The sequence below is a fragment of the Meleagris gallopavo genome, chromosome 1, assembly GCF_000146605.3.
Source record: "Meleagris gallopavo isolate NT-WF06-2002-E0010 breed Aviagen turkey brand Nicholas breeding stock chromosome 1, Turkey_5.1, whole genome shotgun sequence".
NCBI classification, from domain to species: domain Eukaryota; kingdom Metazoa; phylum Chordata; class Aves; order Galliformes; family Phasianidae; genus Meleagris; species Meleagris gallopavo.
In genome coordinates, this window is record NC_015011.2 from 160,087,187 (window position 1) to 160,106,336 (window position 19,150).

General features: G+C 36.7%; 1 protein-coding gene across 1 annotated transcript in view; it reads left to right on the forward strand.

Annotated features, from left to right (window-relative positions):
- COG6 (component of oligomeric golgi complex 6) overlaps positions 1-19,150 on the forward strand; it is a 50,071-nt gene that overhangs the window by 10,052 nt on the left and 20,869 nt on the right. Inside the window, 8 exon segments of the mRNA XM_010728760.3 lie at positions 4,260-4,371; positions 6,602-6,684; positions 6,905-6,975; positions 8,000-8,093; positions 12,015-12,143; positions 12,254-12,345; positions 16,303-16,367; positions 18,282-18,373. Of these exon segments, the coding sequence (XP_010727062.1) occupies positions 4,260-4,371; positions 6,602-6,684; positions 6,905-6,975; positions 8,000-8,093; positions 12,015-12,143; positions 12,254-12,345; positions 16,303-16,367; positions 18,282-18,373 (738 nt within the window).

Sequence of the window (19,150 nt, forward strand, 5' to 3'; positions counted from 1 at the left end):
AAAGATGTGTGTTTGACATGTTTTTTAGCTTGGAAAAGAGAAGGCTCCAGGGAGACCCCATTGTGGCCTTTCAGTACTTGAAGGGAGCTTATGAACAGGAGGGGGAATGGATGTTTACGAGGGTGGATAGTGATAGGACAAGGGGGAATGGTTTTAAATTGAGATATGGGAGGTTTAGGTTAGAAATTAGGAGGAAGTTTTTCACTCAGAGGTGGTGACGCACTGGAAGAGGCTGCCCAAGCAGGTTGTGGATGCCCCATCCCTGGAGGCATTCAAAGCCAGGCTGGATGTGGCTCTGGGCAGCCTGGTCTGGTGGTTGGCGACCCTGCACATGGCAGGGGGTTGAAACTGGGTGATCATTGTGGTCCTTTTCAACCCAGGCCATTCTGTGATTCTATGACAGCCAAAATATAGTATAAAAATTTCTTCTACAAATGCTTTTTTATTTTTGCAGCTGGTACTTGTTTTTAAATATGGTTTCTTGTATATATATATATGTTTTGTTAAATTATCTTTTAAATTTGCCTTCTGCAAAAGCCGTAACAGAAAAGTAGCTTCTCCAGTTCCCAGTGAGGATCATTGATAAATATTCATTGAAGATGGTTATTTTTTGAGTTAAAATGACTATAAATGTTGCTCTTTGAGGCTTTAAAAATGAGAATATCGAATCCTCAGTAGTGTGAACTGAAAGTGCTTTCAGAAAGTTGTGCTTTGACTCTTCCTAAGTAAAGGGCGCTAGCAGATTTTTATGGTATACATGGTGGCGAGATGGAATTAAATTTTGGAGAAGTCTGTTTCTCCTTCACCTCCTTTTTTTCAGCTGTCTAGGTGATAATCCTAACAAACAGTGTGCATTTGTATTTAGTTCAAGTGAAAAGTGCATGAAGTGCATAGTTTTCCCAGCCCTTTTGAGTTCTCTTGCAAAAGAATTCTGTCTCCGTGGTAACGATTAAAACTGGGGAAATTGCTCTTTGTTGGAGTCCTGTCCCCTATCCAAGCTCAAAATGTCTACCAGTGCTTGGTGCTTTCCTGCTTCGCATCAGTTCTGTATTTCCATGATCTGTTAGTTTTGTTGTTTTCAAGGATAACGTTGATAAAGGGGAAAAAGAAAATAACCTATTCTGAGATACCAGCACAGTTTTGCCTTCCCATCTGCTATGCTGTGCTTCCTCAGAACATAGTTTAGAAATGATGAGGTTGGCAGGAAGGGCCGTGGGTCTTGAAATGTCTGAGTGTCTATGCAGGTGCTGACTGCTGTGAGCTATGTGCAAAATAGCCTTACTCCAGCTTTTCTTGCTTCGTTTTGATCAGTCATCTTCTGGAAAATAGGATCCTTTCTCACACAGATGGATAATCAAAGCTTATTAACCTGGTAACCCGTTTTTTGAAACTGGACTTGATTAGCTTGTTTAAATCTCATATCCTTTCTACAGAGCCCAAATGAAATAGCTTTATTAAAAGTGGAAGACGTGCTTTTAGGTTTAGGGTAGAAGCTTTTGCCACTCTGGCTATCTTGAGACGAATAGATTAAACACTGCTGCCACCTTCAGGCAGTTGTTTTATGTTACGTTGTGTTGGAATTGAGTACATTGACTCTGAAGGGGACCTACAGAAAAGCTGGAGAGGGATTTTCTATAAGGACATGCGGTGACAGGACGAGGAGAAATGGCTTTAAACTGGAAGAGGGTTGGTTTAGACTAGATATCAGGAAGAAATTCTTTACTGTGAGGGTGGTGAGACACTGGAACAGGTTGCCCAGAGAGGTTATGGATGCTCCCTCCCTGGAAGCATTCAAGGCCAGGCTGGATGGGGCTTTGAGCAACATGGTCTAAAGGGAGGTGTCCCTGCCTATAGCAGGGGGTTGGAACCAGATGATCTTAAAGGTCCCTTCCAACCCAAACCACTCTATGATTTATTCTATGACTCTTTTATGTGAGTAAATTATTGCAAATTGTCCTCTTTGTCACAGGAAAAAAAAAATTGTCCTCTTTGTCACAGGAAGAAAAAAAATAGGGGGGCTATGTAGAGTGAGGACTTACAGAAGATTAGTGATTTAGTAGTGAAATCTTCTGTGATTTCTAATTGTTTATTTTCATAACCATATAAGTAAATGGGGCACAGAATCCCAGAGCTGACTAATAGATACGTTTTTTTGTATAAATAATAATAATTATTATTGTATATTATAAATAATTATATTTCTCTGTGTCTTATTCTACAACCTTAATTCCAACAAATCTTCAAAGTAAAGTGAGAAAGAAACAAAACCCTGGTATGTCTGCTCTACTGCATTTCTTGAAATAGACTTCACCCTTCCTCAGTTCGGTAAAGGTATGCAGGCTACTGCTGAAAGATCCTATAAAAATAGCATTCAAAAAATCTGAAGATGAGCAAGAATAGTAAATGGAGATCTTTTGTAAGGGCAATTAAAATTTCTTTATGCTCAGACGGTACACAGGTTCTAAGAACAAAGAAGTGTCTTTACATCCCACTTGTTCCTGTGTTTATGGGAGATAGTATTAGTTTAGATAAGCCCAAAGAAGGTCTTGCATTTGTTTTCTCCAGCTTCCTTCCTACCTTCCTTGCCTTCCCTACAGGAGAGAGTGTCTAATGTAAGTCTGCTTAGCTTTGTAGTTAAATATAAAATAGAGGTTTCTGTTATGAGAGGGGAGAGCAATTGAATAAAGGTAATTCACTGAATTACACTGGTGGTTATTTCAATCAAATCCATTGGTGGTGACATTGATGGATTAGAATTCCTCATCACAATAGTGTGGAAGAGGAATGTGTTGCTAAAAGCACCATCATTTGATGAAACTTGAAGCATCCATGCCTGATTTTCAATTTTGATAGCTAAGTCATAAACATGTAGGATTTTTAAACATTGTGGGGCTGCCAGTGTAAAGTGTTAACAGTCATATTTCTGTAGGACCCATGTGAAACCTAGCATGTCATTTAAAGGTGTGGAATTAAAGCATGTGAGGTTTCGGTTTTCTATTTTGTTTACATTTTTTCGGTGTGACTTCAGAAATACCAGGCTTTTTTTTTTAAATTATTCAGCTCAAATTTAATAAACAAACTGTTTGGGGTTTCCTGTCTTGCTCACTGTTGAATATGCTGGAGTATTGACAGTTGCAAAACATTTTATCTGACCTCTAAAAGAGTTTGTGGAGCTGCAGGGTAGGAAGGTTATTTAAGTCTGCAGCAGGGATGCCTGTTTTCTGTGCTTCTTCAGCAGAGTGCAGGCCAGACACCAGAGCTGGGTAACATAGAAGTAGCAAATAAGTAAAAACTTAATTTTCAAGCTCTAATCTTGCAAGGAAATTTAATTACAGCAGTCAGTTTTAGAAGTGTATTTGTCTGCCTTACCACTCTATAATAGCAGTGTATTTATCTTGTAGTAATTACACTGGAAGCTGAAATGGTCTTAAAGTAATAACTGAGCCCTGTTCTTCTGCAGATAACTAATTCAGTGTCTTCTCCATGTCTAGAAAAAATGCCTATTTCATGGAATGCTATGTGCTCAAACCACAGTTTAAGCAGTTTTTCTGTTGGTATTGGAATTCCAAACTCTTCCTGTGGAATAAAACTAGATTTGAGTCCTTGTGTGGTTGTAAGGTGTGTGATGGAACACACCTGTAAAAATAAATAAATAAACAAAAATGCTGCCCATGAGAGATGGCATTTGCATATTACATCCCTGCTGTGTTTATTTCAGGAAGGGTAATCAAGAAGACAATTAACCATTACGTCTCGATTGCTTGTGAGATTAGGGAAATTGTATCCCATCTGTATATTGTTAAACAGAAATGCACCCTTCTGTAGAAAACTGGATGAATTGAATGATCGTTTTCTTGTTTTGGATTCTACAGCTTTTTATGTCTTTCTGAGAACAGGAGCTTAAAACTCATTCTTTCCGAGATGAATTGGAAAGGAGATAATTGCAATCATTAAATTGTTCAAGTACAAAGTATCCGGATTAGATCATTTCTGATACAAACACGAAGGGGATATTTTTGAAAGAATGTATTAGTTCTCAGATATGTTAACTTTACATTGTTTTTGTTCAGTAATGTATGTAAGGTAATGGAAGACTGTACATAAAGATGCGACTCAAGTGTTTGATGGCAAAAATGTCCTATTAGAATTTAATAGCGTTGGTTTCTAGCGCTTATTATATTTGCAAGAGTATGAATATGCAAAATGAATCAGAGATAAGCATTAACGGCTAATGTCCTTTTCACTTTGTTTTATTGCAGTCAGAGACTAGAAATGAAAGCACAAGTTGCAGATGCGTTCATAGCGAAATTCCAACTGACACCAGATGAAATGAACCTCCTTCGAGGCACGAAAGATGAGCCAATTACTGAGGTAACTCAGTGAACATTAAAAGCTTTGCCCCGAACTAAAATGTAAAAACATCCTAGCTGAATTGTACATGAGATCATTATTATCAGCTTGTAATTTCATTTTTTTATGGAGGAATGTACCTTTTAACACAGTGCTGAATTTCTGATGAGTTTGAAATGTGTGATGAAAGATTCTGATTGCAAGAAAGAAAACCAGCATTAAAGTCTAGTTTGCATATTGAGTTTAAGAAGCAATAAGAGCCGTTGTGTATTCCTGCACTTCAAAAAGACCTTTATGGAGCCTCACTTTTCAGCAAAGACGTTTTAAAACTACTTCATGCTCAAATAAAGCAAATGAGAAATTAATGTCCTTCACTTCTAAGTAGCACTGCTCTTGTGTGTGTGTGATAGGACAAGGGGGAATGATTTTAAACTGAGGCAAGAGAGGTTTAGGTTAGATATCAGGAGGAAGTTTTTCACACTCAGAGGTGGTGAGGCAGTGGAACAGGTTGCCCAAGGAGGCTGTGGATTCCCCATCCCTGGAGGCATTCAAGGCCAGGCTGGATGTGGCTCTGGGCAGCCTGGTCTGGTGGTTGGTGACCCTGCACATAGCAGGGGGATTGGAACTGGATGATCACTGTGGTCCTTTTCAACCCAGGCCATTCTGTGATTCTGTGTGTGTGTGTGTGTGTGTGTGTGTTCAGTATTCAGTAATTTGGATCAATATAACGTGGAGCTTTCTCTTTATTATTTTGTTGATGAAGCTATTAGGTGCTGATTTGCTTTCAGCCACCTTCCAGAGCGTTTTTGAAAAAGTTCATTTTTTTGGTAAGGCAGCTTATTGTTCTGCAGTACGAGCACACTGAATAATGAGAGAACTGAGTATGCTTAATAGATTTTTTTTATTGTAGTTGCATAGAAACCTTCACTTAAATGCAGACTACCTGCTGAGACATAGTATCTCATTCCCACAGGCATCCTGTTCCCAGTTCAAGTATTATTGAAGACGTGAAACAGATAACCATAAACAATGCTAATGAAAGCATAAATGGAATGTGTTAAATGGTTGTGCACTTGAGTAATTGCTGTATGCTTCTGTACCAACTATTATCATAAAAAAACCTTCAGGTTTCTAAAAAGCACATTGCAAGGAACAATGATAGCAATGCTATGCTATTTACTGAGTGCTTGGTTTGCAGCAGAGCAAGGATTAATCCTTTTGGTACTTTGACCTACTACCTAAAAAATGTGCAGAAGTAACAGATAGAATCATCTCAGTGCTACTGAAGTTGCAAACTTCAGTAATAAAGTTTCAAGCACACTGATTGATTGCGGCCTACATAAAAAGCACAGACTTTGAAGTCAGACTTCAGTTTTGGGGAGATTTTATACGTATGTTTCTGGGTTTTTCTAAATACGTTATCTTCAACACAGTTGTTGCAGTGTTAAATCAATTGACTATTTTTCTTAAAATACATAATTTTATATGAGTTGAAACAGAATGGGACTCTTCTGAGGCAAACTGTATTCAAGTCACAAAAGAAACAGTTACATCTCAATCTCTGGCCTCGTTTATAATGTTTGAAAGAGGACTTTGTATTGAGACCTGTTGGATAATGTTAGTAGATTTCCATTAATGCTTTAAAGTAGTAACAAAATAACCTTCTTGCTCCAACCTCAATGTCTTCTAGAAGTTTTTTTTCTTTGCTACTGTTGAAATTTTGAGATGGAAATGTTACACTGGAAATCCTGGGTTTAGTATGTTGTAAAGGCTTAATTTTTCTTAGGAGTTGTTACCTTATTATATGAAAACAAAACATAAACATAATGTAATCGTTGTGCTTTATGGTGTTTCACTTTACTCCTTAGTTGCTAGTGTTAATAAGGAGATGATAGTGCAACGTGTAGTAATACCCTCAAAATCTCCCAGAATTGTTATTAAATGTAGAATGTATGCCCTAGTACCTATGAGACAGATTAAAAACACATCTTGGTGGCTATTAAAAAAAAAAATAATAATAAATTATTGCAGAAAGGAGTGATGCAATAGGAGAGGAAAATGTCACGAGGCTATTAGGATGGAATGAAGGATGAGAAGCGGCGGGGAAGCTTAAATTTACAAGCAGCACTTGGAACACAGACCTGCAAGGAACATGAAAATGAAATTAAAAGAAGGAGTATAAATTGCAAGAGGTGTGAATGAGAACTTGCTTTTTTTTTTAACACTGTATTTGTTTTATTTATTGGCTTAGGACTTTTTCAAGGCTCTGGGAAGAGTAAAACAAATTCATGATGATGTCAAGATTCTCCTCCGGACAAATCAGCAAAGGGCAGGGTGAGTGTTACTGAAATGCAAGATAACCTTTGCTAATTGCAAACAAAAGTTGCAGCAGGGTCTCGTTCTTTACTTCTCATGACCTTATGGATTATTTCACATCAAAATGAAGAACAGTAATACTTTAAAATGTTCATACTTTTAATAATGGTACTTTTCATATGTTTCTGGTAGTACTACCTAGAATAGTGTTTGCAAATAAAAATTTTCTATCTTGTAGCTTGGAAATTATGGAACAGATGGCTTTACTGCAAGAGACATCTTATGAGCGGCTTTACAGATGGACTCAAAGTAGGACTGCCATTCTTTTGTGTATGAAGATGATGACGATGATGATTCTTTTAATTCTTTGATGTGGATTGAACTCAGCAAAAACCTTTTCCAAGCTTTGGGTTTCATTCTTACTGAAAGATTTGTTCTAAAAGCTAGCTTTTATGAACTAAATGGTAATTACAGTCAGATAGTCTAAGGAAATTGTTAAGTGCATTGCATTTTAGTTTCTCACAGGTCATAAGAAAGTTCTGGTTTTTGAGAAGTGGCTTATTACTTAAAAACAAACAAAACCAACGTGTTTTAATAGAATGCTCTTCTAAATCAATATAGGTGATTATTTTTTCACATCTTCTGGATCCAAGCATCGGTCTTAGATATCACATCTAAATAGTGCAAAAGTGTAGATGCTTTTAAATTACTTTGGTCAAGACATTGACAGCAAAAGGTGTGCAAAAAGCTAGTGCAAAGGGAGATGAAATTTGTTGCCTGTTCTTCAGTTGGTACTGAAGTCTCAGATAGTGGTTGCAGTTTCATCCTAACAAAAATTCAGCATTATTATGCTGTTGTGTGTTTTAGTTCATGTGATTTCAACATTCTTTCATGGGCTTTGAAAGATTATATAGTTATGTCATTAAAGTGAAAGCACAAACAAAGAAACAAAAAACCCTCACAGCTTGGTTAAATGCTTGTTCTGTTTTTTTTTCTCAGTGATTTATCTGGGATGTGTCAATCTCTTACAAAGAAGCCTGACAGAATTTTCATGGTTGAATGATTTAACGTTTGTATGTGGGTGCAAGCAGATAATAAGCTTTCTTTCATTTTTACTTTTGTTGAGATTTGTGATGGACATCCAGTTTACAGCAAAGTACTGAGGGGAAGTTAATTACATTAATACAAACAAGGCCAGGTAGCACATTCTGGAGGCTTCAATTCGAAATCAGAAATCTTTGAATTTGTAGCCCTTTTTCTTGTTTGTCAGCCTTGTGCAAAAGGTATTGCATCGTAAAGAAGGCACTTCTTATGTTCTGTTGATATTTTATAGATGAGTGCAGGACTTTGACACAAGAATCATGTGACATTTCTCCAGTTCTCGCCCAAGCCATGGAAGCCTTACAAGACAGACCTGTTCTCTACAAGTAAGTCAGTGTTAATAACCATCTCTAACAGAAATTAGTGTTTTCAGCCTATGAAACTTGAAGACTGCAATGATTTGCAATACAAAAGACAGTGACAATTTAGTCTTCCATCAGATTTGAAAAGAAATAATAAAAACATATTCAAATTATCTAAATTCAGAAGTTTCTTTGACATAGTTATGATATAGTAGAGGTTGGACTTCTTCAAACTGTTTCTTTTATAAATAAAATGACAGACTTCTTGTTTATATCAGAATTTTTGCTGCTCTCTTTGCAGGGTTTTTCTGTAGAGAAAAAAAGCTATCCAAATCACATGATCGTCTCATTTAAATTCCCAAAGTGAAAAAATTGATAAATGCTAATTAGCTTTTGCTGAAGCACTTCTGATAGTGAGAGCATTTTTTTAATAATGATTGTACAAATCATAATTGCAGAATGACAGATTTGTAGGGGCTGGAAGGCACCTCTAGAGGTCATGGAGTCCAGCCCCCCTGCAAAGTAGGCTGCACAGGTAGGCATCCAGATGGGTCTTGAATATCTCCAGAAAAAGAGACTTCACAGCCTCCCTGGGCAGCCTGTTCCTATGCTCCACCACCCTCACTGTGAAGGAGTATTGGAAGCACATTGATGCAGAGCTTCCTGCTTCAGTTTATGGCTGTTTCCTCTCGTCCTCTCCCCACAGTCCACTGAAAAGAGGTTGACCATTTCCCCTTGTCTCCGGCACTTAAGATACTTAGAAACATTAATCGGATCCCCTCTGAGGAGAATGGAAGACAAGCATAGAGGTGCTTAGATACATAGTAGTCCTCGGTTCTTGTTCAGAATTTAATGTAAATTAAATGGTAGTTTGTAGACAACCACGAGGTGGCACTCTAAGAACTGTTTATATTGGAGTGACCATATACCTGAGGAGATACTGTTTTACTGTTAGTTCTGGTACATTTCGCTTCTTTGATTTTGAGATTCGGTTTTGATTTTGTTCCTTACACGCTTTGCAGCCAGCTGCTACATTAGGCTGAAGTGAGGGGTTGGAGAGCTCTTTTTTTGTTTTTTTTTTTGCAGTCTGTCCTCCGAGTCCTTTCTTACAGCTGCATAGGATCATTCACATTTCATAGGGTTCTTTATAAATATGTTTTGTATTTTCTGCAATAAATATTTTGTTAAATGGTGCTACTTTCAACTTTGTAAAACTGTAGTTTTGCTCTTTTAAACTGACTGAAAACAGCAAAAACTAAAACTAAAGTATCTTCTGCTTAAACCCACAGCTGTCTAGTTTAAAATGAATCTGCAATAGAGACTTTATTTTTTTTTCCTGACTTCTTATAAACAATGTTACCAAAGTTTAAAAAGAAATAAATGATAGGACACTTTATTTTCTCCCAGAATGGCAAAAGTAAACGATACTGTAAAAGGTGGAACCATGTCTTTCTTACCATAGATAACTACTGTCAAAAGTGCAGTACTGATGCTTTGTATTTTAAATCTAAAGATAGCTTATATACTTTTGTATATTCTAACTCCTGAGCTTGAAATATAAAAACTAGGTCATAGAAGAAAATAACTTTTAATTGCAGTTATTCATATAAGTATAAGGTAAACCTAGCTTCCCTTCCAAATTACTGTACCACCATCTGATAAAAGTTGTGATTTGATTGGATAAAAGAGAAAAGAACAGTTTAGAAACAAGACAACATAAATAAGTAAACAAGAATTTGTGATGTTAATTTTGAGGTGACAGAAAGATTGTACCCTAGGTGGCCTTTTGAAAACTAAGTACAGATCTGAAAAATATATTTCACTTTGTTTTTTACTTCATACTTCTAACAGAAACATGGAAAACTGTTTAATAGATACTACATGGAGTTATAGCTCAACGCAGCATTCCTCTTCCATCCTCCACCCTGATTTCCACAGCTTTTCCACTGCCTTCTTCCTCCCCTCACAAATGATTATTATTACATTACTGTATTGTTATTTTTTTTTTAAGTTGGACCTGGACTGAAAAGAGTTTAAATGTTGTTTTCTTCCCCTAAAATAGTACTAAATAGTGTGTTTCTAGTACAAATAATTGTTACTAATTAATTTTTATGCATGTAGGATTTCAGCATTGTCATCTCCTATTCTACTGCGACCAAATTGAAAACGAGTTGTATTTTCCTTTTTTTAAACCAAAATTACCATTAATAACTGCTGCATTCAAATCAAACAGGTCTTACAATCTCACTGTTATATTATCCTGCTGTATTTGTAATGACGTAGCTGATTTTTTGGGGGGAAAGGGGAAAGCTTGTCTGCTTTCTCCTAACATCAGAGCTGCAACGCTGCTATTCCTGGACTGTGGGTGGTCAATGGATTCTAGATTTCTCTCGTATTTAACTGCATAAATTTTATAAGTAATGATTGATAAAAAGCTTGTTTTTTAAAAAAACAAACACAAAGTATATCTTTACTCTGAGTAAGAAAGCACAGTATACAAAGAATACTGAAAAAGAAATTTCAAGGTTCTTCACTCTGCTCCCCCCTGTGATAGTAACTTAGATGAAAAAAAGAACAAAAATGAATGATTAATTAAACTATTTATAGTATAAGAAAAATCTAATTGAACTTGAAACGTGTACAACACAGTGTATTATTTCCCTTTGTATTCTGTCCTTCATGTCTGTTTAATTGTGAGCATGCTACTTATTTAATTTCAGTCAGTGAGTAACATACTTTGTATTATTATTATTTTACTTTTGTATCTGTTCAGCTACTGGGTGTCATGGGGAAGTGATACCAAGCCTACTCTTTGGCATTTCTTCTGTTACGTTGGGAAAATATGCTGTTGGTTTTTTTCTTTTTCCTCATTGTAGTTTGTGGATCGTGTGCAAAATACTTAAATTCTGTTCTTCAAAGAAGTAATTGTTCCACTGCTTTCTAAATTCCTGTTTCTAACCAGATAAATCAAGGATGTTAGCAGTGTTCATTTTGGGCCTATCAGCTGTTATTGTGCTTTAGCCCCAACAGGAAAGTAGCCTTCTCCAAAAATGAGCTGTGTACTTTCTAGGTACCTTCTCTATTACCAGAATGCCATTTGAGATTATGCAGTCTGAGTTCCAATTATCCGTGCTTTAAATATGTAACTGAGATTGATTTGATTGACACGAAACACTCATGTGCAGATAACTTTGTCACTGCTAGTCCTCTGGTGATCTAGAGGAAGGAGGAAGCCTCATTGTGGCATTGATTTGCTTCTTCTGTTGTTCAGTTGTGGACCACATGTGAACAGGAGTCCCAGACCTGTCAATACATAAGCATGTACTGTGCAAAAATTGAAATGATTTTTCATTTATTTATTTGTGTGTGGTGGAAGGGTCAAGGAAAAACCATCTATAATTTTTGTTATGTAGAGTCAATGATGTCAGGAATTTTTGAATGCTGTGTAGTAGAAGCATTGGTGCATGTTTTTTAGAACTATAGAAATGATGACTTCACAGAATCATAGAATCACCAAGGTTGGAAAAGAACTTCAAGATCATCCAGTCCAACCATCTACCTATCACCTATAGTTTTCTCTAAACCATTCTCTCAACACAAAATCCAAACATTCCTTGAACACCTCCAGGGTCGGTGACTCCACCACCTCCCTGGGCAGCCCATTCCAGTGCCTGACCACACTTTCAGAGAAGTAGTATTTCCTAACATCCAGCCTGAATCTCCCCCGGCACAGCTTGAAGCCATTCCCTCTAGTCCTATCACCAGTTACATGAGAGAAGAGGCCGACCCCAGCTCACTACAACCTCCCTTCAGGTAGTTAACAGAGAGCAATAAGGTCTCCCCTGAGCCTCCTCTTCTCCAGACTGTGAAACTGAAGAGATTAAATGTGATAACGTGAACTATTGTATTTTATCCATTTTCATTTTGATTTCTCTTTGATAACAGGTACACTCTAGATGAGTTTGGAACAGCTCGAAGGAGTGCTGTAGTCCGTGGCTTTATAGATGCTCTCACCAGAGGAGGTCTAGGAGGTACTCCCCGCCCTATTGAAATGCACTCCCATGATCCTCTGAGGTACTGTACTGAGAACGTATTAGGAATAATCCTTCTTTTTGCCTGTTCACACTTTGAATCCCTCACACCATGAACCCCTGATTCATGCGGAAATTTCTGTCTTTATTCAGGTATGTAGGAGACATGCTGGCCTGGTTGCATCAAGCTACAGCTTCTGAAAAAGAACATCTAGAAGCTATATTAAAGCTTGTAACTATTCAAGGTAGTACTTGATTTCAAAATATATATTGGGAAGTGATAAGAAAGTAAATTAAGAAGCGTGAATGGGTTTAAGTTTTGAGAGTTAAGTTTTCGTTTTCCTGGAATTAACTTCACAATATAATATGGTTGCATTTTGTCAGAAATCCTTACCAAAGCAGAATATTTCAAATTGCATTCTTTTCATTTAACTATACTTATAATAGGTTTACACTAAATTTACAAAGAGACATTTTGTACTGTAGCTGAGAGTTCAAAATTGTCCATAAGCTGTAAGTATATCTCTCTGAACACATTATCGTAAGGTTATTTTTTGAGAATTGTTGTTCCTTGCTCTGTTCCTTCTGTGCTACAAATAAGGGAATTTTCATGTGTCAAGTAATAGGTTTCTGAAGGTCAAAGTAGGCCACTGTACATACAGCTAATAACAAATATCTCATTTATGAATGAAATGATAGATTCTCATGCAGATATCTCAGCAGTTTTTCTATCTTTTATGTATGTTGGACCATGATTTGAGAACTTTTTTTCAGTAGAAGCTGTAATGTGATTGGCCTCTACAGCTTCAGCCAGACTTACTAAACAAATAAAACGTTTGCTCAGTTGTAACAAACAAGCAAGAGCTTACATTTGATCTGTATTTTTGGTGAGTTTTTCAGATCATGAGTTTTAATTGAGTCCTGATTTGGGATTTAAAGTTAATATGCATTCTCATTTTCCTTATTGCTAAAAATACAAAGTAGTTTTTGTAATTAAAGGTATATTAAAGGTATATGAGCATGGAGGCTGTTTGAAGGAGGTAGGAACTGTAAATCAAGCAGGAAAGAAATGTTGTTTTTTAACCACAGTTACTAGAGAAGTTAATTTAATTTGCTGGCAGTATCTCAGAGAGACAATAAAGTAGGCCTCACGATGGTTGTATGGTAGAGAAAAAAACACGATAATTCTGATTTAATGCTTCTATTGTAACTGGGGAGTCTTTCAGGAAAAGTTGGCCACGCAGGAGATGGTACTGTATCTGATTCTGCAGTTGGCTGTGCTATTGCCCAGTCTTCCGTTCTGTTCTGAAGTTATCCCACCTCTTTGTGCAGTGCTTATCTAACTACAGAATCCTTCAGTCTTCTGGCAGGAAGTCGGACTGAGATGCTGTGACCTTCTAAGCAGATATAGTTAGAGAATTTCGGCCATAAGTCAGAGTAAACTACTTGAGAATACAGAGAATAGAAACATTTACAGGAAAAAAAAATTCCAAAAAAATCATCAGATCAAAACTTCTTTCCAAGAGTCCAATATAAACAAAATATTAATTATTGGAAGCAAAAATAGTATAAGCAAACACATGTTTTTGTGCTTTGCCATCACTGTTACCTACTTTTCAGAAAAGGTAAAGAGGGATTCTTCTCTTCACACTGGGGCCAGCAAAGCCTGGAAGATGCATCTGTTAACTATTCCTCTGCATCTTTGGAAAAAATTCTGATGATGAGCATGGTTGTAGGATAAGATCTATAAGATGAAACAGTACTTAACAGGATACCACTGAGTATGGCAAGAACCTTTAAGTGGGAAGTAAGTACAGCTTTATGGTTCAGATTAAATAGATTGAGGTTATATGCTTCATGTGAAAACTGCTCCTAGTCTGGGACTGATGAGTGTGTACAGTGTGTGCGGTGCTGGGAGATTTGAGGTGAATTATCTATATTGTTGTACAGTCTTCAGGTTGCAAGGGCTGCAGCAGAAGTTAAGTTAGTTTAACTTGTCCATTTAAAAGTGGACATCTTGTTGATTTGTGATTATAGATAATGAGAGTGATTTGCTTTCCAGAAGGCTAATCTTCCTAACAAAAGATAGCTCTGATAGAGGCGTTTCTGGAGACTCTTCATCAAAACTGTTTTATTTTCTTTTTCCCTGTTCCCTGTAGAGGGAGACCGTGCAGCTAGCGTAGAGTAGATGAGGAATTTTGAAGGTGAAATGTAGGGAAACACTATCTCACCTATACTAGGTCAGTCAAATGCTTTTTATCTCTAGTTTCACTTTGAATAGTTTTTTTTTTTGGAGGTGGAACTGTTTTTATTATTTGAAGTCAGGAATCTCTGAGTTCAAATCATTGTTAAGTCCTCCTTACAAGCCCTATGTAATTTCAGGACTATGGAGAAGGTGTTGAGTTGCATTGGCAAAATATCTTCCACCTCTCTTTATAAAAGAAAAAAGAAAAAAGCGACTTGTCTGTCTGTGGATGGAGACAGATGTAGATTGGTCCCAGTGGAAGAAGCCTGTGCATACCATTTTGGAGAGCTGTTTGCTATTTTGACTTCAGAAAGAACAGAATCTACAGCCTATAACGAAGTACTGCTGAGTAACTTGAAGAGCTTTAAAATCATAAGCTTGCAAACATTAGCCCCTGAAAATTTATCTGGCCGAAAAAGCCATTAAAATGTTAAGCATTGCAAAATTCAGAATAGGTCAATGATTTTATGTTGTTCTGGACCTGAAAGTGATTTTGCATCTCTTAAGAGTTGTTTAATCTTAATTCTTCCATGTCACTGTGACTTGCTAATAATTGCAATGCTTATATAATCAATTGTGTTGGAAGATTTCTTTTTGCTTTTTGCTAAGGCTAAAATACTCTAATTAGATCTGAAAGTGTATGTGATGGCACAAGCATACGATATACCAAAATTGTAATTCCATGTTCCTTGCTATTTGAACTTGTTTATTTTTGCAGCTAAAATTTCATACCCAAGAACTTGTTAATGAGTCAGTCTGGCTGAGAAACATGATTGCAGAGATGTGCTTGTTATATTGATGAACCAGAAAAAGGTGGCTGTTCCTACCAAAGAAATATGTAAATTATTAGGATGTGCTGGGGAGTTAGCCATGGTGTAACAGGCCATGAACCTTGTGGTTTGTAATCTTGCTTTTTCCATAAGTATCAATACATAAATATATAAACATATTTTTATGACTGTATGAATTTAGAACGTTGAAGTTCTTAGCTATGACCACCTTACTGAATTTAGTTGCTTATGTGGTTTTTCACCTGTCTTGATGTAAAGAGGCATTGTCACACGTCTCTAATCTTCTACAGTTTTTTTCTTTGAGCGGTAATCTCTTTTAGTGTGAAACAAGATCTGTAGAATACAGCTTCAGGTTGCCTGATTTTTATCACAGTCAGTTTGTTTACTGTTCATTGCATGGGTCCCATCTGAAGATGAACTCCTGTTGACAAGTTTTAAATTAGAATTAAACTATTGCTGTCTCCATAAATCTATTCCGAGTTGTTACTGAAGTGAGAGCTTGAAGATCTGTTGCTTTCAGTTTGATTGATTTATGACAGTGCTGGTTGCCATGCAACAATTAATTTTGTGTTTCATGATAAGACAGGGCAATATTCTCTTTCATATATAGTTTGTTCTCTGATAGATTAGTTTCAACTGCTGCTAGGGAGGAAGCACTTGCTAATGCTGTGGTACACTACAGTGATATGTGATGTAAGTTGTAACAGTGCCATGAGCACGTCGCTGTCAGACGTGTATTTGCAGTTCAGGCCTTTCATAATGGTAGGTACTGTTGCTCCTTAAGCATCTTACTCCTCCCCCCCTCCTTTTTTTCCTTTAGCTGCAAAAAGTGCTGATGTTGAGCATCACTGTGACTGTTTCTGGGTAAAACATTTTTCTTCCAATTGTTCCTTCTCTCTCAAATCCCCAGGCTCTGTGTTGTGCTAGGAAGCAATTGCGTAGCATAAGGTAATGAGTCTTCAGGACTGTTTTGTCATGCAACTATTTCTTAATGGTTAGATTTGAAGTTCAGTGGAGGTATAAACTAGTCTTGTGAAGAAAAGAACGTGCCGTTCATAATGTTTTTTATGGAGGAGTAGCTCTAACATTTGTTTATTTGTTTTATAGTCTTGAAGAAAAGAGAATTAAATTTGCATAATCTTAGTGTGTGCTTGCATTCACTGTAGGTGTGGAAGAAAATATTCAAGAAGTAGTTGGGCACATCACTGAAGGTGTTTGCAGGCCTCTAAAGGTATGGGATCTTGGTTTTCTTAGTACTCTCTATATATTAAAACAAAATCTGTTATTCTTTCTCAGAACATTTCTACAGTGTATTGTCATTGTTCCTTGGTTAAGAGTGGATTCTCAGCGTTGAAAATTATAATGCCCTTCAAAAGGGTTCTGTAGTTCATGGGAATGTAGTTAGTGTTCTAATTAGAAGTAGTCATACAGTGAGAGGCGCTAGGATACTAAATCTGTATCTTGATCTGTTTTGCTTTTCCTGAAGTTCAGTGGTACTTACCTGCAAAAATTTACCTTAGGATAAGAATATGGGAACAGATGTAGTTGATCAGATGGAAAATCATTTTAACTTAGTACCCTGTTTTTGGTCATGCCCATGTTACTTTCTTAAATGATGTTGAGGAATTGTGGCAAGATTATTCTGCAGAATAGCTTCCTCAACTGTCTGTGGGCTTACTAAAGATTTACTGAACCACAGCTACTGTCTTTGTATTTAATAGAGCTCAGTAGATTTTTCTTTCATGAATGTGTCAAGCTGGTATAAAATGCTGGTGTTCACAACATACCTAGCAAGAGGGAAGTGCACAGCTTAACTTCTTGAAAAATCAATTCCTGTTGATTTTGTTTTGTTTAGTAACTCTAACTCTTGAGTATTGAAAGAAACCATGAAAAACTGTTTCTTAGTTGACATCTTTTTACTTTTCTCTGGACCACTTTTAGTTCTACAGCATTCTTTAAGATTTCTTCAAGCTGTAGTCTCTCCAAGGGGCTGTAATATACTCCTGTCCAAATATCCTTCTATGCAACACTGAAAATGGGTGTGTGTGTGTATATATATATACATATATGTATATACACACACACACACACACACACACATATATAATTTTATACTCTTCTGTACATACATATGAATTGGAGAATAAAGTACAGCTGAATGTTAAAATTAACTTTGTGCATTTGCAGATAAGAGTCAAAAATTATTCTTCATTTTTGGTCTCAAACTTGGATGCAAAGGGAATCTTAGTTGATTCTCTCTGCAACTGGCTCTGCCAAGAAGGCACTGCTGCACATTGTGCTCCACTAAACAGCAGACAAATAACTTGGAGATTGATGGTGATCTGTATGTAGCCCTTTCACACACAGGCATGTGGGAGAATAGTGCAGTGATAAGTCACTGACTTTCACTGCTTCATAAGCGCCAGAGTTTGACCTTGGGACAGCTTTTTATGAGTGAATTGAGACTGTGTGTACCATGGAGACAAGACATCAACTGTCCAAGTGTAAAGAAATTCAGCACTGTTTTGGTCTGTGTCAGCAATATCTCCTGGTTGAGATAAACAGTCAACATAGCTGCTTGTTAGTTATAAAAATACCTACTTACATACTGGTGGCAGATATGTGATATCTCCTTTAAGTAAAGGAGAGATGAATTCAGACAAAATGGTGTCTTTTGAGTAGAATGCCTAGTGCTTTGAATATTCCAAATTACTGCATGGAGCTCAAGATCCGTGGTTATAGTTTAGGGATTCTGCAGCTGTTCTTGCTCTGTTCAGTGCTGAGAAGAATTCCAATACTGGTGTTAATCCATAAAATAATCTCAGTATTTTGAAATTTTCAGTAACAAGGTGCAACAAAAACCTATGGGGGAATATTTGGGGGCAAGGGGATTATTTCATTTTATATTTTAAGAATCTTTTAAAGAAGCAGCTGCTTGTTTTTTTTTTACCCTAGAGACTTGGCAACCCCAAAAATATTTTGGTTCAAGAATAAAGTTACAGTTAAATGGACATCCTCTCTTGTTGATTTTTATTTTTTTTTCCCATTTAATGTGTTTCTCAAAAGTCAGCATTGTGTTATACGTCAAATGATAGAGGTTGTCTTTTAGAATGTATGACCTGAAGAATGTCTGCTTATTCTGCAGGTTAGGATTGAGCAGGTGATTGTTGCTGAGCCAGGAGCAGTTTTACTGTACAAGATTTCTAATCTTCTCAAGTTCTACCACCATACAATCAGGTATGCAAAGCTACAAAATATGTTAAGGATGTCTTTCTTTTTATTGTAAATATAATGATTAGAATAGTAGAAAGGTTTTTCTTGGCCTTAGTCTTTGTTGTGTACTACACAGTCAGGGAGAAATGTGCATGATACCAAGCAAATGTCATTTGTCTGTTGTTACTCCTCAATTCCTACAGAGTCTGCTTTGGAATATAGCATTGATTTGAAAAATAAAAAAGGAATCTTTTATTACTTCTCCATCTGGATGCCAAAAGTATGTTAAAAAACTCCAGCAAGCATCTAAGGTGACAGTCAGCTACCCCTTGGAAAAAATGCTAGAATTAAATTCTCTCTAGAAATTCAATTTTTTTTCTTCCCTAGATAGCTGTGTTTGGATACCACTTTTTCTGATTGTGCACTTGCATTTTCCTGTTGAAAAGATGCATTTCCTCTTGAACAGCAAGATTCTGTATCTTGCTGTTCAAGGTTTACCAGTTATCTTCCAACCTTTTAAGTGTCCCTTAGAACAATGAAACAGGAGAAGAATCAGAATCACTGCTGTTTATAGATAGTGGCATTTGCAATACTTGATATTGGTTAGAAAGAGCAATAGCAAGAAAATGTTCCTCCATAATCATGTACTAAAGTGCTGAGAATTTGGGTCACTAGTGCTATGATTTGAGCTCATGTTCAGTATTCAGGTATTGGATGGAATGGAGTAAATGGTTCTTGGTCATCTACTGCTGCATTTAAATCCTGCAAGTGTGATGGAACTGCAGGTTTCTGGTAGAATAG